This window comes from Falco naumanni, chromosome 7, assembly GCF_017639655.2.
Source record: "Falco naumanni isolate bFalNau1 chromosome 7, bFalNau1.pat, whole genome shotgun sequence".
Lineage (NCBI taxonomy): Eukaryota > Metazoa > Chordata > Aves > Falconiformes > Falconidae > Falco > Falco naumanni.
The window spans coordinates 28,654,515-28,675,081 of record NC_054060.1 but is presented as its reverse complement, the minus strand read 5'-3'; the positions used below and the strand labels follow the sequence as shown (position 1 = coordinate 28,675,081).

Genomic DNA, 20,567 nt, shown 5'->3' with positions numbered 1-20,567 from the left:
TGTAAAATTATTCATACTTCACTGAAAATAACCAGATAATAATTTCAGAATCTGCAAAAAGTAAATGTCTCCTCTGCAAATACCGATGGGGAAGACATGTAGCATAGATAAGGGAGCAAGGGAAATGGAAACTCTCTGTCTTGCCCCTCTTCAGATATTTTTCATCCCATCCAATTTGGATTTAGTCCTAAATGCAGGTATGATAAGGGACATGTGATGGTTCCTAGGTCTCCTGGCAGTGCTTTATGCAAAAGAAGGAAATACCAACGAGTCACGTATGTAACAGTGCGTTCTAAATTTGTGATAGTTTGGGCAGCCACCTCCCTGACCTGCTTACCTGGCCAACCTCTCATCAAGAGCTAGGCTGAGCATGCCGTGTGTCGTCTTGTCCCTGTAGTCACATCTGTGGTGTTATAGTAATGAGATTGGAGTAATCTCACTGATCTGGGCTGAGTTGGACTGATAATTTAAATGTGAAAGGCTTCACAATCTCCTACTGATCCCAGAAAGTTTTCAGCTTTTAATTAAGGTCAGAATTAAAAAGATGATGATAAGAAAACCTTCTACATTTACTGCCTGGCTTATAAATGTTAAGACATGACAGCTATAGGCTACTTCTGAAATTCCTAAAGTGATGGTGACATTTTTGTAAACCCCTTATAGATGAGCGTAACACAGCTGTGACAGACTTCTCTAAAAGAAAGGCTGAGAAGGTCTGTGCTCACTCCTTTTCTTCTTGTCTTTCTTGCCTCACGCCCTGTTTCATCAGTGCTAAAGGATGTTTTCTGCAGACATGACTGCTGGCAAGCTAGCTCTGCGCAACTCCACTGGTTCAGTAACTTGGTTTTTTGCTTTAGATTAGAAAATTAAAAGCCTAATGAGTGCTGAACAGCTGAAAGCAGCAGCTAGGGGTGTGTGCACCCATGGCTGTGTGGCACAGGCATTGGGGTTGCTTGTGCTTCTGTGTGTGGGAGAGAAAAGTGTGAGTCTGAATGAGTGTGAGTTCTTCTGAAATGACACAGCTGGTACCCGAAGGAGGTTGAAACTGCACTGCAGAAGGAGAGGAGGTCTGCGGGGAGAGGAAAGAGGCAAAGCAGCTGCAGGGGAGTTACTGGGGCAGGGTGCACATTGCTGGGAGAGAAAAAACCAGCGGAGGAGAGCTGAGCAGCAGGAAGAGAGGGTGTGAGCGGAGCCTGGGAGAACAGGAGAGCAGCAGAAGGTTGCCAGAGCCGATAAATCTGGGGAGCCTTTTTTTTTTTTCTCACTGCTCCTCAGCAGTTGTATGAAGAGCTCGCCAGCAGATAAAACCGTGGGCACTGGGTACCAGCCGCTGCAGGGGCAGCATCACCCCGTGCGCAGGCGTGTTCCTGCTGTGGCAGACCAGAAAGAAGCTTGGCTCCTAGTCTGCTCCCTTGTCCTCTCCCTGATGTTGAACAAACAAGCAAGAAACCATACTGGAAGGAGCAAGGCGTAGCTCTGCCCAGCTGCGGGTGCTTTGTAGTGACCACTTGTTTTTTGGTGGGTGGTTGTTTTATATTTTTTTTAATCAGTCGGTGGGGTAAGTAGAGTTGGAAAAGTGTGACTGGTTTGAATAGCACCTTGAGTAAGGCTATTGTGATTCAGCCGAATAGAAACATTACTGCAGGATCTTATAGGACTTGGGGTGCCCAGTGTAACACCACATAAAGCTGTTTGAGGTTCTGGGGAAACTGCCTGAGAAGGTGACAACATGGACAATCAGCCAAGGGGGAAGCTGAGGCACATTAATAAAGTCACGCAGAACAGCTCCAGGTGGAACCCTGGTCTTCCTTCCCTGAAGCCCAGCTGAGGAAATCCATTGATCAACTCTTTCCTTTTTATTCTGCTGCTGGACATTTTGGATGTGGCCATAACACACATAACTATCACCTGTGCAGATTACTCAGATGAGCGGTAGCATGGTGTAAGCAAGGGATGCTTTCTCTGACAAAGAAAGGTGGAATATCTTTTGGAATGGATGTTTGTTTTCTTCTTTGTGGTGGCTATACATCATCCAGTGTTTTCCCATTCATATTGTGATATATCATCTCGTGTTTCATGCTTGAGATGTTGTGAGAGGGGTGAATGATGTTATGTAACACAAGCAGAGAATTATCTTCTAATGTTCTAAAAGTGACTGTTGGTTTGATAAAGCAGTTGACTAATTAGTAAATTACCCATTGTTGTTTGAAATACTTGCGCTGCAAAATGTAAACGAAAAAAATTTCTCCACTTGTCAGTATGAAAAATGACAATAGCAAAAATAATACATAGGACATCTGTTCTGATTTTTTTTTTTTAAATTTAAAATGCATTTAAGGCAGATGTTGCAGAATTTGAATGGAAATCGGAGTAGATGGAAGAACAAAACGTAGCTGTTTACCTTTTATGAAGTCCCATTTTTATGGTTAACATCGCTAGCAATATCTGACTCAGTGCCTGTATTTTTCCACTGTTTGTATTAGAATGAACAGAATGTTCTTAAAACTGCTGCTATGTCAGGATGACATATAGTTTCAATATTAAAAATAAAATTATTGGTGAGTCAGTGTTTCGGGGTGTTTTCTGATGTTCTCTCCCTTTGCCCATCCTTTCTTTCCAGGAGAGTACATAAAAACATGGAGGCCGCGGTATTTTCTTTTAAAGAACGATGGCACATTCATTGGCTACAAGGAACGACCGCAGGACGTTGACCAGCGAGAATCACCTTTAAATAACTTCTCAGTAGCTCGTAAGTGTTTTTACCTGTTCCCTCATCCAGTTTGGGGGTTGATGTCATCTTGCAGTCGGAAGACCAGTAAGCTGCGTCAGTAACATTCGAATCTGCCCAGACTGATGTACCTAAACACTAAATGTGTTTGAGATGATAAAACCCTGCTGTGTTTCTCAGGAGTGACTGTGATGTGCAGGTTTGATGCTGTGCTTTCTCCCCCCCCCCCCCCCCAGCCCCCCTCCAGTTTTTTACTAATTTACTCTTTCTGGTTATAGAATAAAATGGGTTTATTTGATAACATTTTGTATGTCTGCTATTCAGCAAGCTGCTTGAAAGTGAAAAGTAACCCAGGTGCATGTCTCGGTACTTGGCAGGTAGGCACAGCCAAAGCGTTTCAGCCTCTGTTCTGCTGCCAGATCTGGAGTCAAGTGGCGTTGACATAGGTCAAAGTTACTTGATTGTTAGCATAAGAGAATGCAGAGTGAGCGCTTGTTTTAATGAAACACGTTCAGTTTTTCTTAATTTTGAACACAAAACCATATTTCTTCTGTTAGAGCCAGCAAAAGGGTTTGGAAATAATAACACCTCCTAACCTCTGCACTCTGTCCTATGCAAACATTTCCGACTTTGCTCAGGTGCTGCAGCAGAGGATGTGATAGAAGACGCTGAAGATAATTTCCTTTTCTTGCTCATGTTTTTAACCTTTCACTGTATACTTCCAGCTTTTATTTTCTCCTGTTCTTAATCTTTCCTGTCTCATGATCTGCCTGTATCTTGTTCCACCACTTAAAAATAGATCATTGTGGCACCTGTTATTAACACAGATCTGTTCTGCGTTCCTGGTGACTAGTAGAAGTGAAGCTCTGCAGAGAGAAAGGGTAGGGGCTTTCCCTCTTCAGTACAGGGTAGCTTGAAATATATGGGGTTCATCTTTGTAGTTGACCTTCAAGCAGACAGATTTGTTTTGGAACACCCTGGCCCTAGAAGAGGGCTGGGCAGTACTAGGAGTTAATGCAGATGTTAATTTTTTTTCTGCTGGTAGCAGCATATACCTGTTCTGACTGATGATGGGAATAAATAATGGACATGCTGTTGCCTGGTGCCTCCGTGCAGGATGCCAAGAGTGCTTTTGGGTTTTTGCCTTGTTTTTGAGAGAGAATTGTTGTAGTGTTTTCATTTTGGTAATGACACTGTACTTTCCTCTTTAGACTGGTATCTCCTTATGGATCAAGAAGGTAAAGAAAAGCAGCGGAAAGCCATTAATTCATAAATTAATTCAGTATTTGGTCTGTAGCCAGAGGCTTTTAACAAATGCACTTTTTGCGGGACACTTCCATCCTGTTGCTGCTAACTGCATTTACTTACCATAATTATTTACTGCAGCTCCGTGCTAAGGAGTAAAAAAAAGATGTATCCGTTGCCTTCTGTTAGTCGCAAGTTCCTTTCAAAATGAGTTAACTTAAATTGGTTTTCAGAACAGGAATATGGTGCTTTTTTTGGCAGATTAAGCCCATCAGTCTTGGCATTTATAGATAAACAAGTTTGTTACCATGGTATTGGAGCATTGTCAAAAAAGATGTGACACATGCTTACAGAGTAAGGTGTAGCCCCTGTGAAGGGATTGCGGGGATGGTGGTGGGTGGAACGATGTTCCAGTGTTGGCTCTTGCCTGGTGAACCAGTGGCAAGTTGGGGAAGGGACTCGATGATTAGAGAGGGGGCCTCCTTTCTAGGAGTCATTATTGTGGCTTTGGGCTCACAGAAGCAGCTGTTGCCCCACCAGGATTTAATTTCTCATGTAGGCACTGGCATGCGGTGCTGCCAGCACCTGATGTGTGGTTCCCTTCTGGGTGCCCTCCATGCTTGTATCAATTGGATGTGTTTTGCACCACAAGTTTTCCCTTTGAACATGCCTGCCTGGTGTTTTCATTTGGGTTAAATTGTTGAGTTAGCGTGAGTGAACTCCAGCTGCCTCTGGAGGAAGGCTCAGGCCAGAACACAGCCTCATGCGCCTGTAGAAGCCGCCTGCCAGTGAAAGGTGGGGGAAATTTAGCTTAAATGTTTTGTAAAAATTAATCCTTCCTGTACCCCCCGAGATCATAATAGCCCTGACTTTTTTGTTAATTAGTGAATTAGAGATATTTCTTTTTTTAAAATGAGATGGCAGGCTGTCTCTGTCAGTCTGTTCTTTGGAAGTGGTCCCATGTTTCTGATTAAAATCTTTACCTTCTTCTGTTGTAAAATAGTGTAGGCTTTTTTATCTTTGCAAGTAAAAGGTGCTTTTTTCATGACTAGGGGACTTTAGTGTACAGGTTTTTTACACTTTTAGTGTAAAATTCATATTGAGTGATTTTTGTCAACCCATGAGAGGTAGGAGACACTCAGTCCAGGAGAAAACAGTGAAAGGTAACACTTAATGATCTGTCCTTTCTCTTAACAGGTATGAGGAAAGTATTAGCAATAAATAAAGTGTGCTTTCTGTGCGCTTGACTCTCTTCTTTCTCCTACCCTAGCCTTTTCCTTTCAGTCTGTGAGGGGTTTTGATCATACGTCTTTGAAAACTTGTTTCTAGGACCCCCCAGTGTGTAAAGAGAGGCTCATATTTTTAGGTACCTTTTTCTCCTCTTAACTTTACATTTAAAATAGCCATATATCTATGTTTTAAATTTAATAATATGTTGAAGGAGTTTATTTTCTTTGGAAGTTACCTGTTGGTGATTTATTTAAAAAAATAAACAAAGGCAGAAACCAAAATCAAAACAAAACTTCTGAAAGATGGTGCCTGAGCATTTAACTGTGACTTTTGAGTCATATTTGTGTTAATGCTAGCAAGACAGAAGGAATAAAAAAGCCTGTACCTAAATAGTTCTGCTAGACCCTGCAGATAAAATAACCAATAGAGCCTGTGTTGTAAATCTGCAAGATAAGTAGCCTTCATACCGATTGTAATCTCGGATTATCATGTATGTCTGCCTATTAGGTTATAAGCCTTTAAAACCATATAGCTGAGAAGAGCAGTATATTGTGAAAAACCACATGGAGAGAGAGGCTATTCCTGTTAGAAAGAGGGGATTATTTCTCCGACTGCCAAAAAGGAGGGTGGACTGTGGTAGTTTTGTTGTACAGCTGAAAACATAATTGATTAACAATATGCGCGCTCCTTTTGGGACAGGACTACGTGTCTGCAGTCAAGCATTTATCAGAGGGCACAGGATGGCCAGATTAGCGGACAGATCTTTTGTCTGCTGTTACTAGAGGCCATCTTAGCCCAGGTCTGTAACGCAGGCCTCCCAGCTCCTCTTTTTTGCCATGCTGAGCTGTTTAGGGGCGAATCTGTCTGGTGGTTCTAGCAGAAAAGGAGTACTTCAACATAATATTCCTGTTTCCCTTTCCAAAGTTTTATTTGTTCATCATTATTCTTGTCTGATTTACCTCCTTTTTTTTTCTTTTTTTGTCTTTCCCCCCTCATTGCCTTCCTTAAAGAAACCAAAGCAGGAATGGGAAAGACTTTTCCTTGACATTATTGTTTTAAGTGTGATGTCATTATATAGGGAGCAGAGTTTGACACTTTCATCGTGAGTAATCTGCCTTTTAGCTTAAGTGCTGGGGAAGCAAATATTGTGACATTTTAGAAAGTCACTGGGATAATACTAAGTGTCTTTCAAATACAAAATGGTAATTTACATTTGAATGCCTTGGTGTCTATTCCTGTTAGGAACAATTTCTCTGTCCTACTTACTTTAAAAGACCAAAGCCAGGAAAGAATCAAGAGGTTCTTTAGAGCAATTTAAATAATTTTTAACAGGCTGCTGTTTATAGTGCTTACTTTGTTGCAAATGGGGGATACTTACATTGGCCTGTTTGACAGGAAAAACTGTCTTCAAAACGGGTAAGTGACCTTTGGCCCGCGTTTGAATGTTTTTATAGCAGAACCCCCAAACATGCCATGAATCAGACCTAGCATTATACAGCATCTCTCTCTGTGCTCTGCTGTAGTAGTGCATGTTGTGGTACCTGATTACAGAAGGCAGGTTTGGTGCTTCTCTAGCTTGCCAACTACAGGAAAGAGCATGGAGTTGGTTTCAAAAGAAAAAATCTGCTGCTTCATCGTTTTGCTGATAAAATCCATGTGATTGTTGTATATGGGGAGAACTAAGTGGTAGCTTCAAAGTTTCTGAAACCTATGTGTCACAGCACTTTGGTAAAGCAATTTAAAAATAAAGCCTTCTGTATTTCTTGATATGTGCTGTTATGATTGAGCAGGGTAATTAGACAGCATATTGTTCACTAAACAAAACACTTCTATGTGACATACTTGAATTATAGTGGTTATTAACTGACAAATCTCTATTATTCATCTTGCTGTATGCCTTAAAGATTGCTGGATCAGCAAGCTTAACAAATATCAATGGACAGTGCTGATTTAGGGGAAAAGTGGTGATGTTTAATTGGTCGCCTTCTATGACAGAAAATGCCTTGTGTGGTTTATTATGCTGAAATGAAATGGTTAAAATGTAGGGTTCATGGCTAGTTTAAATACTGTGCTGCTACTTCAGAATGCTTAATCTGAGACACTAAATGTGAATCTAAGGTCTGTTTTAAAATAATAAGCAAAACCTCTCAGTTTATTTCTTTGTAATGTTGCACTTCTGGATTAGTATAGCAGAACAGTTCTGGATTAGCACGATCCAAATATACTGAATTTGGCTGAAGAAGAAAATTGGGTTCTGTTAGGGCTGTGTTGTGCAGGCTCATAGAGGACAACCCCAGCCTTAATCGAACGACATTAAGCAGACAAAAATGGGAGGCAGAACAAACAACAACAAAAAAGAAGAGCAGCTGAGCTAAGGTGAGCGATCAGGAATGTGATCTTTTGAGCTGAGTTTACCAGAACTGGGCTTACTGGGCTGCCCCAGCTCGTGCAGTTATGTTCGGCTTTCACTGCCATTCTGCAGAAGAGGATGGAGGTGTCTGGAAGGCTAAAAATGGCAAGCACGGCTGCGTCGCTGTGTGGAAGTTCTTTAATCTTGGTGAATGAAGGAGTGCCGTTCATCACACTAAAACCTTTTCATGACTCATTAATAAACTTTCTTTTATCTAATTGCAGTGCTTTAGTAGGATGCAGTATAACCTCAGTGTGATAGTAAAGAAAAATTAGATTTTCTCGTCATGAAAAATGCAAAGTTACTCATTGAAAAGCTTATAATTCCAGTAACAAATGAGGCGTGAAATATATTGTCAAAAATACAGCACCCAAAAACATTGGTGGTAAATATTTTATCTTGGTGCTAATTAAGATCTGGAATTTAAAACTGAGCATTCTGAATTTTCACAATAATAAAATTAACCTAACGATACCAGTGTAGCCTTAGTAACATGCACTGTTATTTTGGCCAGATTCTGTCCTCAAATTGCGCATTGCTGATGGTGGAGGATATTCATAGCTAGCAGTAAGCAAACATTTCTTCTTGTCTTCATAGCACCTTTTTATTTACTTGGTAGTTGATTTAGGACCTGAAGACCAAATAAAAGCAAGCTTGTGGTTTCATTAACAGCAAGGAAAAAAGTTTAATGTAAAAAGAAAAAAAAAAAAAAGCCCAATTATTTCCCATCCCCACCCCGCTCACTTGGTTTCTTAATTTGACTTTCCATTAACAGGAGCTGTTTAATTAGCGTTAGATTTTCTAGTAATATGAATCTGAAAAATGTGATGTTTTGCCTTCTCTTGTTATTTCATTGATTTTCTTTTGTTTTTCAGATCCTCTTTTTTAGTATAGCTAGTGTACCTTTAATAAGGGGCATTTTCAGGCCCAAATCTGAAGGATAAACACTCATAACATCCTATGAAGTTTTAAATAGTAGGTGTGATTTTAAAATAAAAAATAGAAATTCATAGCTTGAGAGAGAGCATTTTTATGAAGGAAGCGGCGGTTTTGCATGCAGCCATACTTCTGTAGCCTGTTTAGGTTGTGTTTAATTCCTGGCAATGATGGAAGCTGTTGGCTGCCTGTCCTGGAGCATCCAGCAGCTGTCCCGAAGGCGTTTCGACGGGGTCTTTTCTGGGGGTGCCTGTGCAGTTTGATGTTCCCTCTAGTGTTTGAGGACTGGAAATGCTGAGTCTGATGATCGTCTGATTGCTGTAAAAGGCCAAACACACTCTCTACCAACTCCTTGAAAGCCAAGGACAGGGTTTTATGTCGGGAAAGTCAAAGGGAGGGAATGTGGGGGTTTGACTTTAATTTCAGTGGATGTAATTGCTGCATTATCAGCTGACTTAGTCTGTGTGCCGTGCTCTGGATGACCTTTGGAGTGTAGGACCTGAGTCTGAATGGCTTCTGTGTCATCACATCATGTTTCTCCTTACCTCTATGGGCAGACCAAATGTGGAGCCTTTCTAAGCAGAATTTGATTTCGGTGCTGCTTAGATGACTATCTCCCAAGCTATTTATTGGTTTCATCAACACAGTAAATTGTCTCAAGTCTCCTGAAGAAGTACTTACAGAGATTTCTATGGCTGATTAATTGCAACAGTTTGCTAGATAAGAATAAAGACAAATGATTATTTAAACCTGCTTATGTACCATGACTCTTTCTTCCTTGATTGTGGTAGAGTGCCAGCTGATGAAGACAGAACGACCTAAACCAAACACATTTATCATTAGATGCCTCCAGTGGACCACAGTAATTGAAAGAACATTTCATGTGGAGACTCCAGAGGAGCGGTATGTTTCATTCATATTTAATACATAAACTACTTGCAAAAGCAGATGCAAGTGTTCAGCATTAATAGCGAGTCCTTTGCTGAAGCTCTTATTTATCAGATGATGTACGTCTAGACTGAAAAGCAACAAATAATTTCTGAGCGTCTCAGTTTCAGAGCATTCCAGTATAAAAGGTACCATAAGTGGGGTTTCAGGGAGTGGATTTCGAGTAGTATTTGTAAATGAAGTGTTGTTACGTTGGGTATCCAAAGCAGACAGATGCAGGTGTGCGCCAGCACACAGGTAGTTATTTCTGGAAACTTAAGGTTCATTTCTCACTGGGAATGTTGTGGTATGTGAAATGAAGGGTTTCTGACCTGGGAGTTTCTGGAAGAATGAGCACCAGTGAAACAGAGATTCAGGCAGAGTTGAGTTGTATTGAAATACTGACCTTATAGAGTCTTTTTAGACACCTTGTTTTTAAAGGAAAAAAGTTAGTTGTGTCATTGCTGATTGCTAATGTTTTATGCAAATTAGATAATAAAGGTGATAGTTATCTGCTGCAGGTGCAGATTTCTGTTTCAGCTGTTAGGAAACAAAGCTAAGAGCATGCATCCTGTGCTCTCATCATTGGAGAATTGATCTCTTACCTCCTGAGAGAACAGTTTTCCAGCACAGCTATTCTACAACTACAGAGTATTTAAATATTTACTTGCTCTTCAGGAACTGAATTTAAATTATTCCAGTACCATTGCCCTAGGGGAAGGGGTATTTTAAAACCATTGTCCTCCCTAGATATGAAACCGGTACATGTTTATTTTGAAGACCAGCGAATTCAGCCTAATATTCTTGCTTTTTTTCTTGCACAGCCTTTGCATGCGCTGATTAAAAGGAAGTTTCTGTTTGTTGCTTTTGATTCTATTAGAATGATCAGAAGGAGGTGAACTCGAATTAAAAGCAAAGAAAAAGAAACCGGTCCTTGTTTCTTTTAGTAACTTTTTGGTCAGTGACCCTAAAGCAAGTGAATAACAATTTCCACTTGGGGGAAGATTGTGTTGCAGTCTTGTTTTGTTCCCTCCTAGCCAATTAAGTCAGCTTTGTAACACTTCAGGGCTCAGAGTGTTAGTCACCTCTGTCGTGTAAGCTTGAGACTTGAAAGCTGAGGGTGAAATGCTGGTCTCCCAGAAATCAAAGATAATCACTCCAGGAGAGCCGAGATCTCAACCAAGTCAGTAACAAATCTTAAAAGAGATGTGAAATGTCTTTTGCTTTCTCTGTGCCTTTAAAACCAACACTTGTTTTTTGAGAGAGTTACAGAGATAAAAATATAGAAGAAAAAGTTCTTCTTGTAATCACTCTGAATATGAAAAATTACCAGTAAGTAAAGGAATGTGTTTGTGATGGTGAATGAAGTAGTCTGTGCTGGGAGTATAGGGGGAATGTTCAGAATGTTTAGCATTACCTTGGTGCCCCAGACAGGGCTGGATAGTGCATGTTCAGACAAAATCACAGATAAAAAATGTACAGGGTGGGAAAGACCTTATGTGTCATTGGTGCAGTTTTCATTAGAATATTACATTGGGTACCTTTTTGCATGGACTTTGCTTCCTCTGGGGTGATCTGCTTCTTCCGTCCATCACAAACTGAAATTCACATGTTCAGATATGATATTTCAGATTTTTTTTTAATAACGTCACAGAACCAGTGAAATGTTTTACATTGCTAAGGATGGTATGGCTTCACTGCAGATTGTGTGTAGAGTTGTTCAGTATTGGCTACTTCTGTTTCTGCTGCAGTAGCAAAGTTTTACCTGCACTGTTTTTGGGAGAAGAGTTTAGCCAGTGCCCGGAAAATATGAATTAAACACTATGTCCTTTTCCCTATGGATGCAAAGGTAGTAAACCATGGTAAATTCACATAGCCCACTGAATATGTCTTCAGCCCCTCTATGCCTTAAAGCCCGTCCCAAAACCTTGTAAAACCTTACGAGCTGTGTGCTTTATGTTCAATAAATTTGCAGTGAAATGAAGTGAACGCCAAGAACTTTCACTTCAGTAGTTCCAAAGGTGTGAAATTTCCCCAAAGAACACTGGAGTGGAAGTGGTCTCCATGGATGTCGAAGGGGTCAGTATTAGAGCACCCATTGCTTGAAACAGCTGCGGAAACTTTTATTATGACCAAGACCTGTGCCTGTGCCTAAGATAAAATGTCACTGCTTTTGCTGACATTCTGCTAAACTATACACAGGAATTGCTGTACTTCTGTCATCATCTTCAGAATAGAGGAATAACTTGACTATCCTGGGCTTTAATACTTTGTTCTAGAATACCCCTTGCCATTAAAATTCAGGATATGTGTGCAAAGAGGTGGCACAGTGACCCCAGCAGTTAGATATGTTTGTTTCAGTGTGCCACAGAAGTGGAGAAGCTGTTTAATTGCTTTGTGTTGCATGGGAACCTTTTGCTTTTTGGTTTTGGCAACCTGTTTTTGTTATGTAAATCTCTATCACCAGGTCATATCTGTAGCCGCTGATTGAATGCCTGTTAGAAATTCTGTTCTCAGAAAAGCCTTGTATTGTATCCAGACTGGGAGAACTTCAGTTGTTTCTTGTTTTTAGTATGATTTATAAAGGTTCATGTTAAACGTGCTCTTAAAATCCATTTTTACAGAGCTTGGAAATGCACATGATTCTTTGTATGTTGCATTGATTCATCACCAGAGAACGTTAGTTGCTCTGTATTCCTTTGTGACCCTTGCCATGGCAGACAGTAATCTAACGTCACAAGTAACAAATGTGTTTGATTATATATTGCCAGGGAAGAATGGACAAAAGCCATCCAAACAGTAGCAGACAGTCTCAAGAAACAAGAGGAAGAGATGATGGATTTTAGATCCGGCTCTCCCAGTGATAATTCAGGTGCTGAAGAAATGGAAGTTTCTATGACAAAGCCAAAACACAAAGTGGTAAGTGAGCAGAGCCAGGAATAACAGTATTCTCTAGGTCTTCTTGAATGTAGACAAGGAATAGCCATGAAGACATACCTGTTCCCATAACAATTACATGGTTGTAGATGCTGCTTCTGGAGAAAACAATTATCTGATCTTAGCAAGTACCAGGCAAAGCCTGTCTGGGTCCACTGGAGTTCTGAGTTCAGATGTCGTCACTGGGTGGCCTTTAAAGGCCAGCTCAGGTCTGGATTTGGTTTGCCTATTTTCCTGTGGTATAGGGCCTGAAATCATAGCTCCTGCTGGACCGTGTGACGGTGTAAACTTTTGCAGGTTGGTGCAAAGATATTCCAGTGGATTTGCAGGATTTAGGGTGGGTCTAGTGGATTTAATTGCTCTGGATTAAGGGTTTAGGCTAACTCCCAGACAGATGCTGCAGTGTGTGTCCATAGTGTTCCTAGAGCTTGGGTTTTTGCATCAAGCACAGCATTGCCTGAATGCACAGGGACAGCTCAGCATTGGCTTTCCTTGAAAGGAGTATGTGCCAGAGGAGATCTTTGCCCTGTAGAGCCCTTTTAGGTATCTGTCTTCAACATCCCTTAACTTCTTTCTACCCCCTTGTGGTCTTCTGTTGGGTTTCCATTGTCTGAACCATTTCCACCCACTCTTGTAAGAAAGAATTGATAGAACCTTCTCCCACGTGAGTGCTATGTCGGTGTATTGTACCAAGGCACTTCTTTGTGTCCTTACCTCACCATCATCATCCCCACTTACTTTCATAGGTTTGTTTCAGTTTTGGGAAAACGGATGAAGTTTTTAAAGAAAAAAGATATCCATCCACCAGCATCACCACTACGTATGTGTGTCACTCTTGTGTCACAGGAGCAGCAATTGTAGCTGCCATTAGACTTCTGTGTCCTTGACTGAAGAGATACCATTCTTACTGTGCAGCTCTTCATAGAAATGCAAGAGCCAACTTGTTGGTCAAATATACACGTTCTTCTGAGACAGTGACTGTCTCTGGGCATGCTGGTGAGGATAAGCAAAATGATTACTGGGGTTCTGGATTCAACAGTATTGGAATAATGATCAGGAAGTCTCCTCATCCAGCTTTGGGAAAGAATATGGAGGAAGTTTGCTGTTGGGAGCATCTTAAGGTTTTTCTCTGCCTGAGGCTGCAGTAGCCTTTGGCTGCGTAAGTCTCACTGTTGCCGTGTTGGCAATGGTCATTGGTGTGACAGTACAGAGACTATCCTCAGCCTGCAACAGATTCTGATCTCCCCCAACATTTTTTCTAGTGGTGAGACAAATACGAGTGAATGGCTAATCTGTGAGGCGGGTTTTTTTCTGTGGGTTTTGGTGCTGTTCAATGAAGCACAAGAAAGCTGGTCCCCTAGAGCGGTGGGGAACATCAGAATAAAAGAATGGGTTTAATCTCTGGAATTAGAGCAACGTGTGACTTATACTAAAAGTCTGCGCTGACAAAGTGGTCAAAATGTCTATGGAATAATCATATGTTGAGTGGTACTTGCACAGTTGAGTGTTGAGTCATGTGAGAGTGTTCTCTTAATTGAAAGCTTACGGTTTTCCCTAAATAGTTTTGTTGATTATCTTTGGGAGTGCACTGGTACTCATTTTTGTGGAAGAATCATTTCTGCTCCTGAATTCTACTAAGCAAAAGGATTAAAAACCTCACATACGCAATATATGCAAAGCATTCTCATGTGAATGAGAAGTTCTAGTCTGAGAATAACGTACTACTTGTTGGTTCATGTCATTCAGTTCTTGTTTATTTGTATCTTTAACAGACCATGAATGAGTTTGAATACCTTAAACTACTGGGAAAAGGCACTTTTGGAAAGGTCATTTTAGTTAAAGAAAAAGCAACTGGACGGTATTATGCTATGAAAATTCTGAAGAAGGAAGTTATTGTAGCAAAGGTGAGTAGATGGGAATGTGGTTCATCCTTGATATAGCCTTCGGGAAAGTCATACCAAGGATTCTCCGAGTACTTGTAGATAATTGCTCTGTTAGTGTTTGAAATGAACCCCTGATCTGGGGAATCACTTTGCTGATTTCCTTCTGCTTGTGTTGCAGGATGAAGTAGCGCACACGCTGACAGAAAACCGGGTTTTACAGAACTCGCGGCACCCATTCTTAACGGTAAGCATTTCATCCTCTTGAGTGTAACTTGACATCGTGACAACCAAGGCTTTCCTTATTTTTTCTATTTATTTGTAGAATACATCTGAGATCTGTGTTTTCAGAGCAGCTGTGTATTTTTGTATCTTTCCGTTTTTGGGTAGCATAAATTAAAATGCTTTTTCAAGCCTTCTGATTCTTGCAGAGCAGGTCCTCAGTACCTCTTAAAGACAGTGTTTCAGGGTGTGGTTTGACTAGCTGGCTCCCGTGTTTAATGGCTTCTATCTCCGGGAGAAATATCTGCTTTCCTTGTCCTCCAGATGCTTGGTCTCTTCTCTGTAGCAGAGATCAGGGTGATCCTGATCTTGTGACAAACAAATTTAGGAAGATACAGTGGGGGGAAAAAAACCCTTTAATTTTGCCTTTTATTTGTTGGGTTTTTTAAGCTCCCAGAAGCAGCTTGCTATGGAGTCAGAGCACTGGTAATGCCAGCCAAAGGATAGTGGTGGGAGCATGTGGGATGGGGCAGGAAAGAGTAAGACCATGCTTTATCTGCTGCTTTCCTTTTGGATTGGCACAGCTGTAAAATCAAACCATAGTCTCAGTTTAGTCCTCCAACACCAGCGTTTCCCTGGGTTGAGTTCAGATACCTACGTTCCACCTCAAGATTGTTTCTAGTATTTGTTACAAGTTGGGTCTGAATTGTTTCCAGCTGCTTAAGCCCTCTAAGAGACCAGTGTAGGATCCTGGTTGTTTCCTTTGTCCAGGTACACAAGGGCTTAGCTGGAATTTAGACCTTTTAAGCGTGGCCTCTGGAAGTAAATATTGGCTGTATTGGGTATAATCAGGAAATGTTTGTTGGCATGTCTAATACCTGATCCTCCCTTTCTCTGCAAAAATATGACTGGTTTAAAAACGCCCTCTCTAGTAATGAAGACAATGATATCATATGTGGAGTTTTCTTTTCTCTGATTTTCTTTCATAAACCCAAATATCCAAAACAAGGGCTGTCTTGAGAGGTCAGCTACAAGACTAGGTTATGACCAAAAAACTTAAGACTCTGACAAACAAGTTGATGTTACTCTTGCCACAGGAGCACACGTGACAGGACTGTACAAAGGCACCTTGTGACGCTCCATCACACCCTCTGTCTGGTCTGTTTTTGTGAATTGCTCACAAATTGGTATTGACAGCATTGCTCAATCCTCTGGCAGGTTGTCAACGGGGAGCAGTTGCAGGCAGCAGGGCAGAGAGCAGAAGGCTGGTGTGTCTAAATACATGTGTTTCATGTAAGAGGGCTTGTAGCCAGGACAGTAAAACCTTGAGCTCTGGCGTTTGGTTGTGGCCCCTTGTCTGTGAGGTGAAACTGTGGGAGCTTGTGGCCTGGGGAGGAAGCTTCAGAGCTGCTACTGGGACGTTTTGTATCGCTGCTAACGAGCCAGGGCTTTGTCTCACAGCATTATAGATAGGCATTGCTGATTGCTTCTGCAGGGGAATGTTTTAACGTTTTGTTCAGCTTATTTAATGAAATAAGCTGGTGGTGGATCAGTTCTCAGCTGCAACAGGGAAGTGTAAGTATTATATAAGATCTGAGGACAAAAAGTCTGTTAAAATAGAAAATCTCATCTCTGTCTATATTTCTGAAAATCTATTAAAATGCTTTTATAACTGTTGGTGTGACCTGTCTTCTAAGTTTCGGTTTGAATCTGTTTCAGGCTTTAAAGTATTCCTTTCAGACACATGATCGCTTGTGTTTTGTTATGGAGTATGCTAATGGAGGGGAGGTAAGGGAAACGTAATAATGTTTAATACTTCAGGATTTTCCTTTACTACTACTAATTCTGCTTGATGTTATTTAGCTAAGGTCCATGTTTGCAATTCCAGTTAATCCAAGTTGTCCCAGTTAAACAGCTGTTTGCAGGTTTAACTAATACTAAGAATTAAGACTCTTAATTTTCTTAACTCCATTTTTAGAAAATAGAGATTTTGGGTGTAGCTTGATATTTTACGTGACAGTAATGTTGTAATCTGACATCTAGTAATTCAAGAAGGCAAGGCTGCTTCCTAGTTGCTCTTTGGACAACTTTTAACACTTTTTAATGAATACTGTCAGCGCTTGTTACTTTGGAGGGAGAACCAGAAATAGCAAACTACTGTTAGACAGTCAAGAAGGGGAAGCTGGAACATTAACAAGTCTCTAAATCATGGATTAAGCTGTAGTTTTAATGTGTAAATGTAGTTCAATCAAAATGAATTTTTGTCATTTTCTGTACATACAGGAATGTGCAGCACACAGACTAGTTATCGGTGTGCGTCTGTGAATATGAAATATAATTGTTTGTTTAATGTATGATGCTTTTTAACGCATTTGGGAACCCAGCTGGGTGAGGATGGGAAGGGGGTTTCTCTTGGGTACTACCACATTCCAAGCAGCATGGCCTGCAAAGTGCGAGACAACTCAGAAACGTGTGCAGTCTAAGGGTAACGAATCGTTGTTCTTGTAGTTGTTTTTCCATCTGTCAAGAGAGCGTGTCTTTTCTGAAGACCGGGCTCGGTTTTATGGAGCTGAGATTGTTTCAGCACTGGATTACCTGCATTCAGAGAAGAATGTGGTTTACAGAGATTTGAAGGTATGTAGAACAGTAATTTCGTAGGCTTTGGGGGTTTGGTCTTTTTGGTTGTTAGTCGCAAAAGCAAATGAGCCTGAACTATGAGAAAAGCTTTCCTGACTGAACCGAGCTTCTTGGGTTTCATTTTCACTCGCCTGCTTATGTTCCAAGAGAAACCTTGCTGGCTCTTCTGTGTGGCGGAACATAATCCTGGGCTCATCAAGCCAGGCCTTAGCAGATAGCTGCATATTCGTACTGCGTGGCTGTTGTGCTTCCTTGCAACGTGCTGCACAGCACTCTCTTCATAGTACCTGCTTGCAGTTAGAAAATTGGGTAAGCTTGAAGTTGCTGATTTGTTTGGTGAGCACAGAAGGGAAAAAAAAAAAAAACCCAACCAAACAAGAAATCTGCAAACCAGCTTGGGAAGTTCTTAAGGAAAATACAACAATAGCTTTCCACACACCCCCACCCCCACGTGTTTGCAGGAGAGGATGAGGGGATACTGGTAGTTCATGTAACGTTTTCAGGCTATGTCATAGTCATTCTGGGATTTCTGCTGGGATTTGGTCTCCCATATCACCATGATTTCTTTGAAAGACTGCTTTATTTCATACACAGTGGAAACTCTGCCCTGAAATCTGGATGACTTTCTCAAAAATTAGTGGCATATGCTAGGATGAGTGCCACGTGCTGAGTAAATGTATAAAGTGATTCTCACGTGAAGAGTCTCTTTGGAAATGGTTCTTTAGCCTTCCTTGCATTTGATTTTTGTTTCATTTGCTATCATTTGCTGGTACAGGATACTTCATAAAATCACTTGGAGTAAAAGTAGGGATGGAGCTGTGTGAAGAAGGGGAATACTTCATATACTTTTAAAAAAACAGGTGTTCTGCTTGTGATAATATTGCAGAAGCATAAATACAATGCCTGCATACTGCGTTGTTTTTGTATATATGATCAGTTACTCAAAAGACTGCAAATCAGTTACGTAAGGTTCCCTAAAGAACTGAGGAAAGTGACACAAATGTATATTTACATCATACCTGCTTTGGCAGGTACTATGGTTCTGACCCCAGTGAGAATGAGGTTGAAAACTGATCTGCAGAAATTATCTTTCGTTGGCTTGCTCAGGAGCCATGTATGTTATACATAGTAATGTCTTTCATTTGGATTTTCTTCTCAGTTGGAAAATCTTATGCTGGATAAAGATGGACACATAAAAATAACAGACTTTGGACTATGTAAAGAAGGTATCAAGGATGGAGCAACAATGAAGACTTTCTGTGGCACTCCAGAGTATCTTGCACCAGAGGTACACTTATGTTGGCTGTTGTAATAAATTATCTTCTCAAATGCCATCCATGATAGCAGCATGGATGCTAAAGTAAAGAAAAATTCCTGTGCCGTAATGTGTTCATGCAGTAACTACTGCTATGTCAAGACACATACTGAGAATCTTTTATTCATCATGTTCTGGGACTTATCTTCAGCATAACAATATGTAATAATTTTGGGGCAGGGTAGTATTTTCCTTCCACTTCAGGCAATATTTACATTTTACTGGAACAGTGCTTGCTGCTTGTGTCAGAAATCTAATTAAAAAACACGGACTTCTAAATAACTTCAAATATTACGTGATGAATTGATGCTTCTTTTGCAGTTTGTTTGCTGTGTGTTGGCCTGTTTGAAAGCTATCAACAGGACTTTGCTTAAGATGTAAAAGTATTGTCCAATTCTTTTACTCTTTGAGGATAGTATAAGGCCACGTTTTCAGAAAGAGGACAGACCAAGCTTTTTCTGCAGCATTTAGAATGGTATGCATTAAAAGTGCTGACTGTTTTGTGACTGTAAGAGCACAAGGTGTTTTCTCAATGTTAATTTGAACTTTTCAGTTTCGGAAGAAATAAATTCAAGCAGAGGATCTCTTGATCAAACTGTATATGTTTTGCGGATTTTTTGGTACTAATTTTTTTTTTTTTTAATGTGGAATGCAAATGTGTGCTGGCAGCTTTCATCCTGGAAATAATCCTAAAAGTTGTGCAATGCAGGTGGTGTTATAGCTGTGAGTTAGTTACGGGCAGATCAAAAGTGAAGTTGTGTGATAGAGGATATATGTATACATGGTATTTTGCAGGCAGACGCTAGTTTTCTCTGCCCACGCTCTGAGCTGTCTGGAAGCAGACTCACGGTATTAGTAGGGCACAGAGCCTGAGCTAATGCGGTGTGTCTCGCAGAAGGGCTGGTTGCCTTGCAGTGGGTGCTTTGCTACCCGTGGTGTTGAGACTTCCATCTAGCTCAGAGAACAGGCAGAAGCAAGTCTTGGGGCTGCTGGCAGATTATGTATTGTTGGCACAGCCAGGATGTAGCCTTTCTTTGGGATGAGAGGCTTGGGGATTGCAAACCTTTCTCGAGTTGAAGTATGCAGAAGTACAAAGTATGGAAAACCAAAGTGGAGGAGGAATATTTCTAATGAGAGCTGATGTCTTTGCTGATCGGCGCTTTTCCGCTCTCTGCTTGCATAGCAGTGTGCTCAGTTTTTGTTTGGTGGTTGGTTTTTTGGTTTTGGTTTTTTTTTAACTCCCAGCTGCTTCCAAGGGCCTCCAGTCTTTTTGTAATAATGAAGAACGTGGGCACCTGTCGAAGTAGCTTGCAGCAAGGAGGTGGAGCCAGTTTCATGATAGCTGCCAGCTCTCCATGGATCACTAGAAGTCTTCAGTCAATCTAAATTGGGGTTCATGCACCACAATTCGAGTTTTACTGATGCAGGGAGTAATTAGCAGCATGGCAGAGTGTTTATTATTCATAAACATTGCTGTTATTTTAGCTTCCCACTTAAAATCAATTACTGAACTTCAGTTTCTCATCAAGGATTTTATGAGGAGACTAAAAATATTTACTGTTTTGGTTTTGTTTTTTCCTAACTTGGAATGTGGGGATTCCCTGTGCAGGCGTTATGTTGTTCTTTCTGTTATATTATTTGCTGCTATTTTCCTTTTTAATATTTATGATGGGTTGGCTCATCCAAAACCCTGAAGGACAAATCCTTTTGATTAACCCAGCACTCTCCCTTACTTGCCAATCCCATCTGCGAGTTGGAGTGTTAAATTCTGGAGGCTTTTGTCATCTGGTCAATAGCATGCAAAAAATCTGGGAAATTGTGCATGAGCAATATTCCATGTGTCTAAGGTCATACATCCTTAAAAGCAGGGGTCTCAATCTTCTTGTCTGCATTTGTAACTTGAGTCCGACATAGCGGTGTGTCTGTACAGTTGTTGCATCGTTGGGTTTAGGCTCATACTGGCATCTTGTGCATGGATGACAGTGACTGAACCATGTCAGCTTTGATGTGTCAGATGCATCGATGGCTGTGATGTTTACAGCTGTTCTGCCTTCTCTTTCAAATTCCATCTCACAGCAGTCTAGAGCTGCTCGTTAGGAA

The 20,567-nt window shown here is 40.9% G+C and overlaps 1 protein-coding gene across 3 annotated transcripts in view; it reads left to right on the top strand.

The window, feature by feature from the left end:
- Nucleotides 1-20,567, top strand: part of AKT1 (AKT serine/threonine kinase 1) — a 74,556-nt gene that overhangs the window by 36,657 nt on the left and 17,332 nt on the right. For all 3 annotated transcript variants that reach the window (XM_040602438.1, XM_040602436.1, XM_040602437.1), the window contains 8 exons: nt 2,621-2,749; nt 9,341-9,452; nt 12,248-12,395; nt 14,186-14,317; nt 14,475-14,540; nt 16,235-16,303; nt 17,024-17,149; nt 18,312-18,440. In XM_040602438.1, the coding sequence (XP_040458372.1) occupies nt 2,621-2,749; nt 9,341-9,452; nt 12,248-12,395; nt 14,186-14,317; nt 14,475-14,540; nt 16,235-16,303; nt 17,024-17,149; nt 18,312-18,440 (911 nt within the window). The remainder of the gene's footprint in view (nt 1-2,620; nt 2,750-9,340; nt 9,453-12,247; nt 12,396-14,185; nt 14,318-14,474; nt 14,541-16,234; nt 16,304-17,023; nt 17,150-18,311; nt 18,441-20,567) is intronic.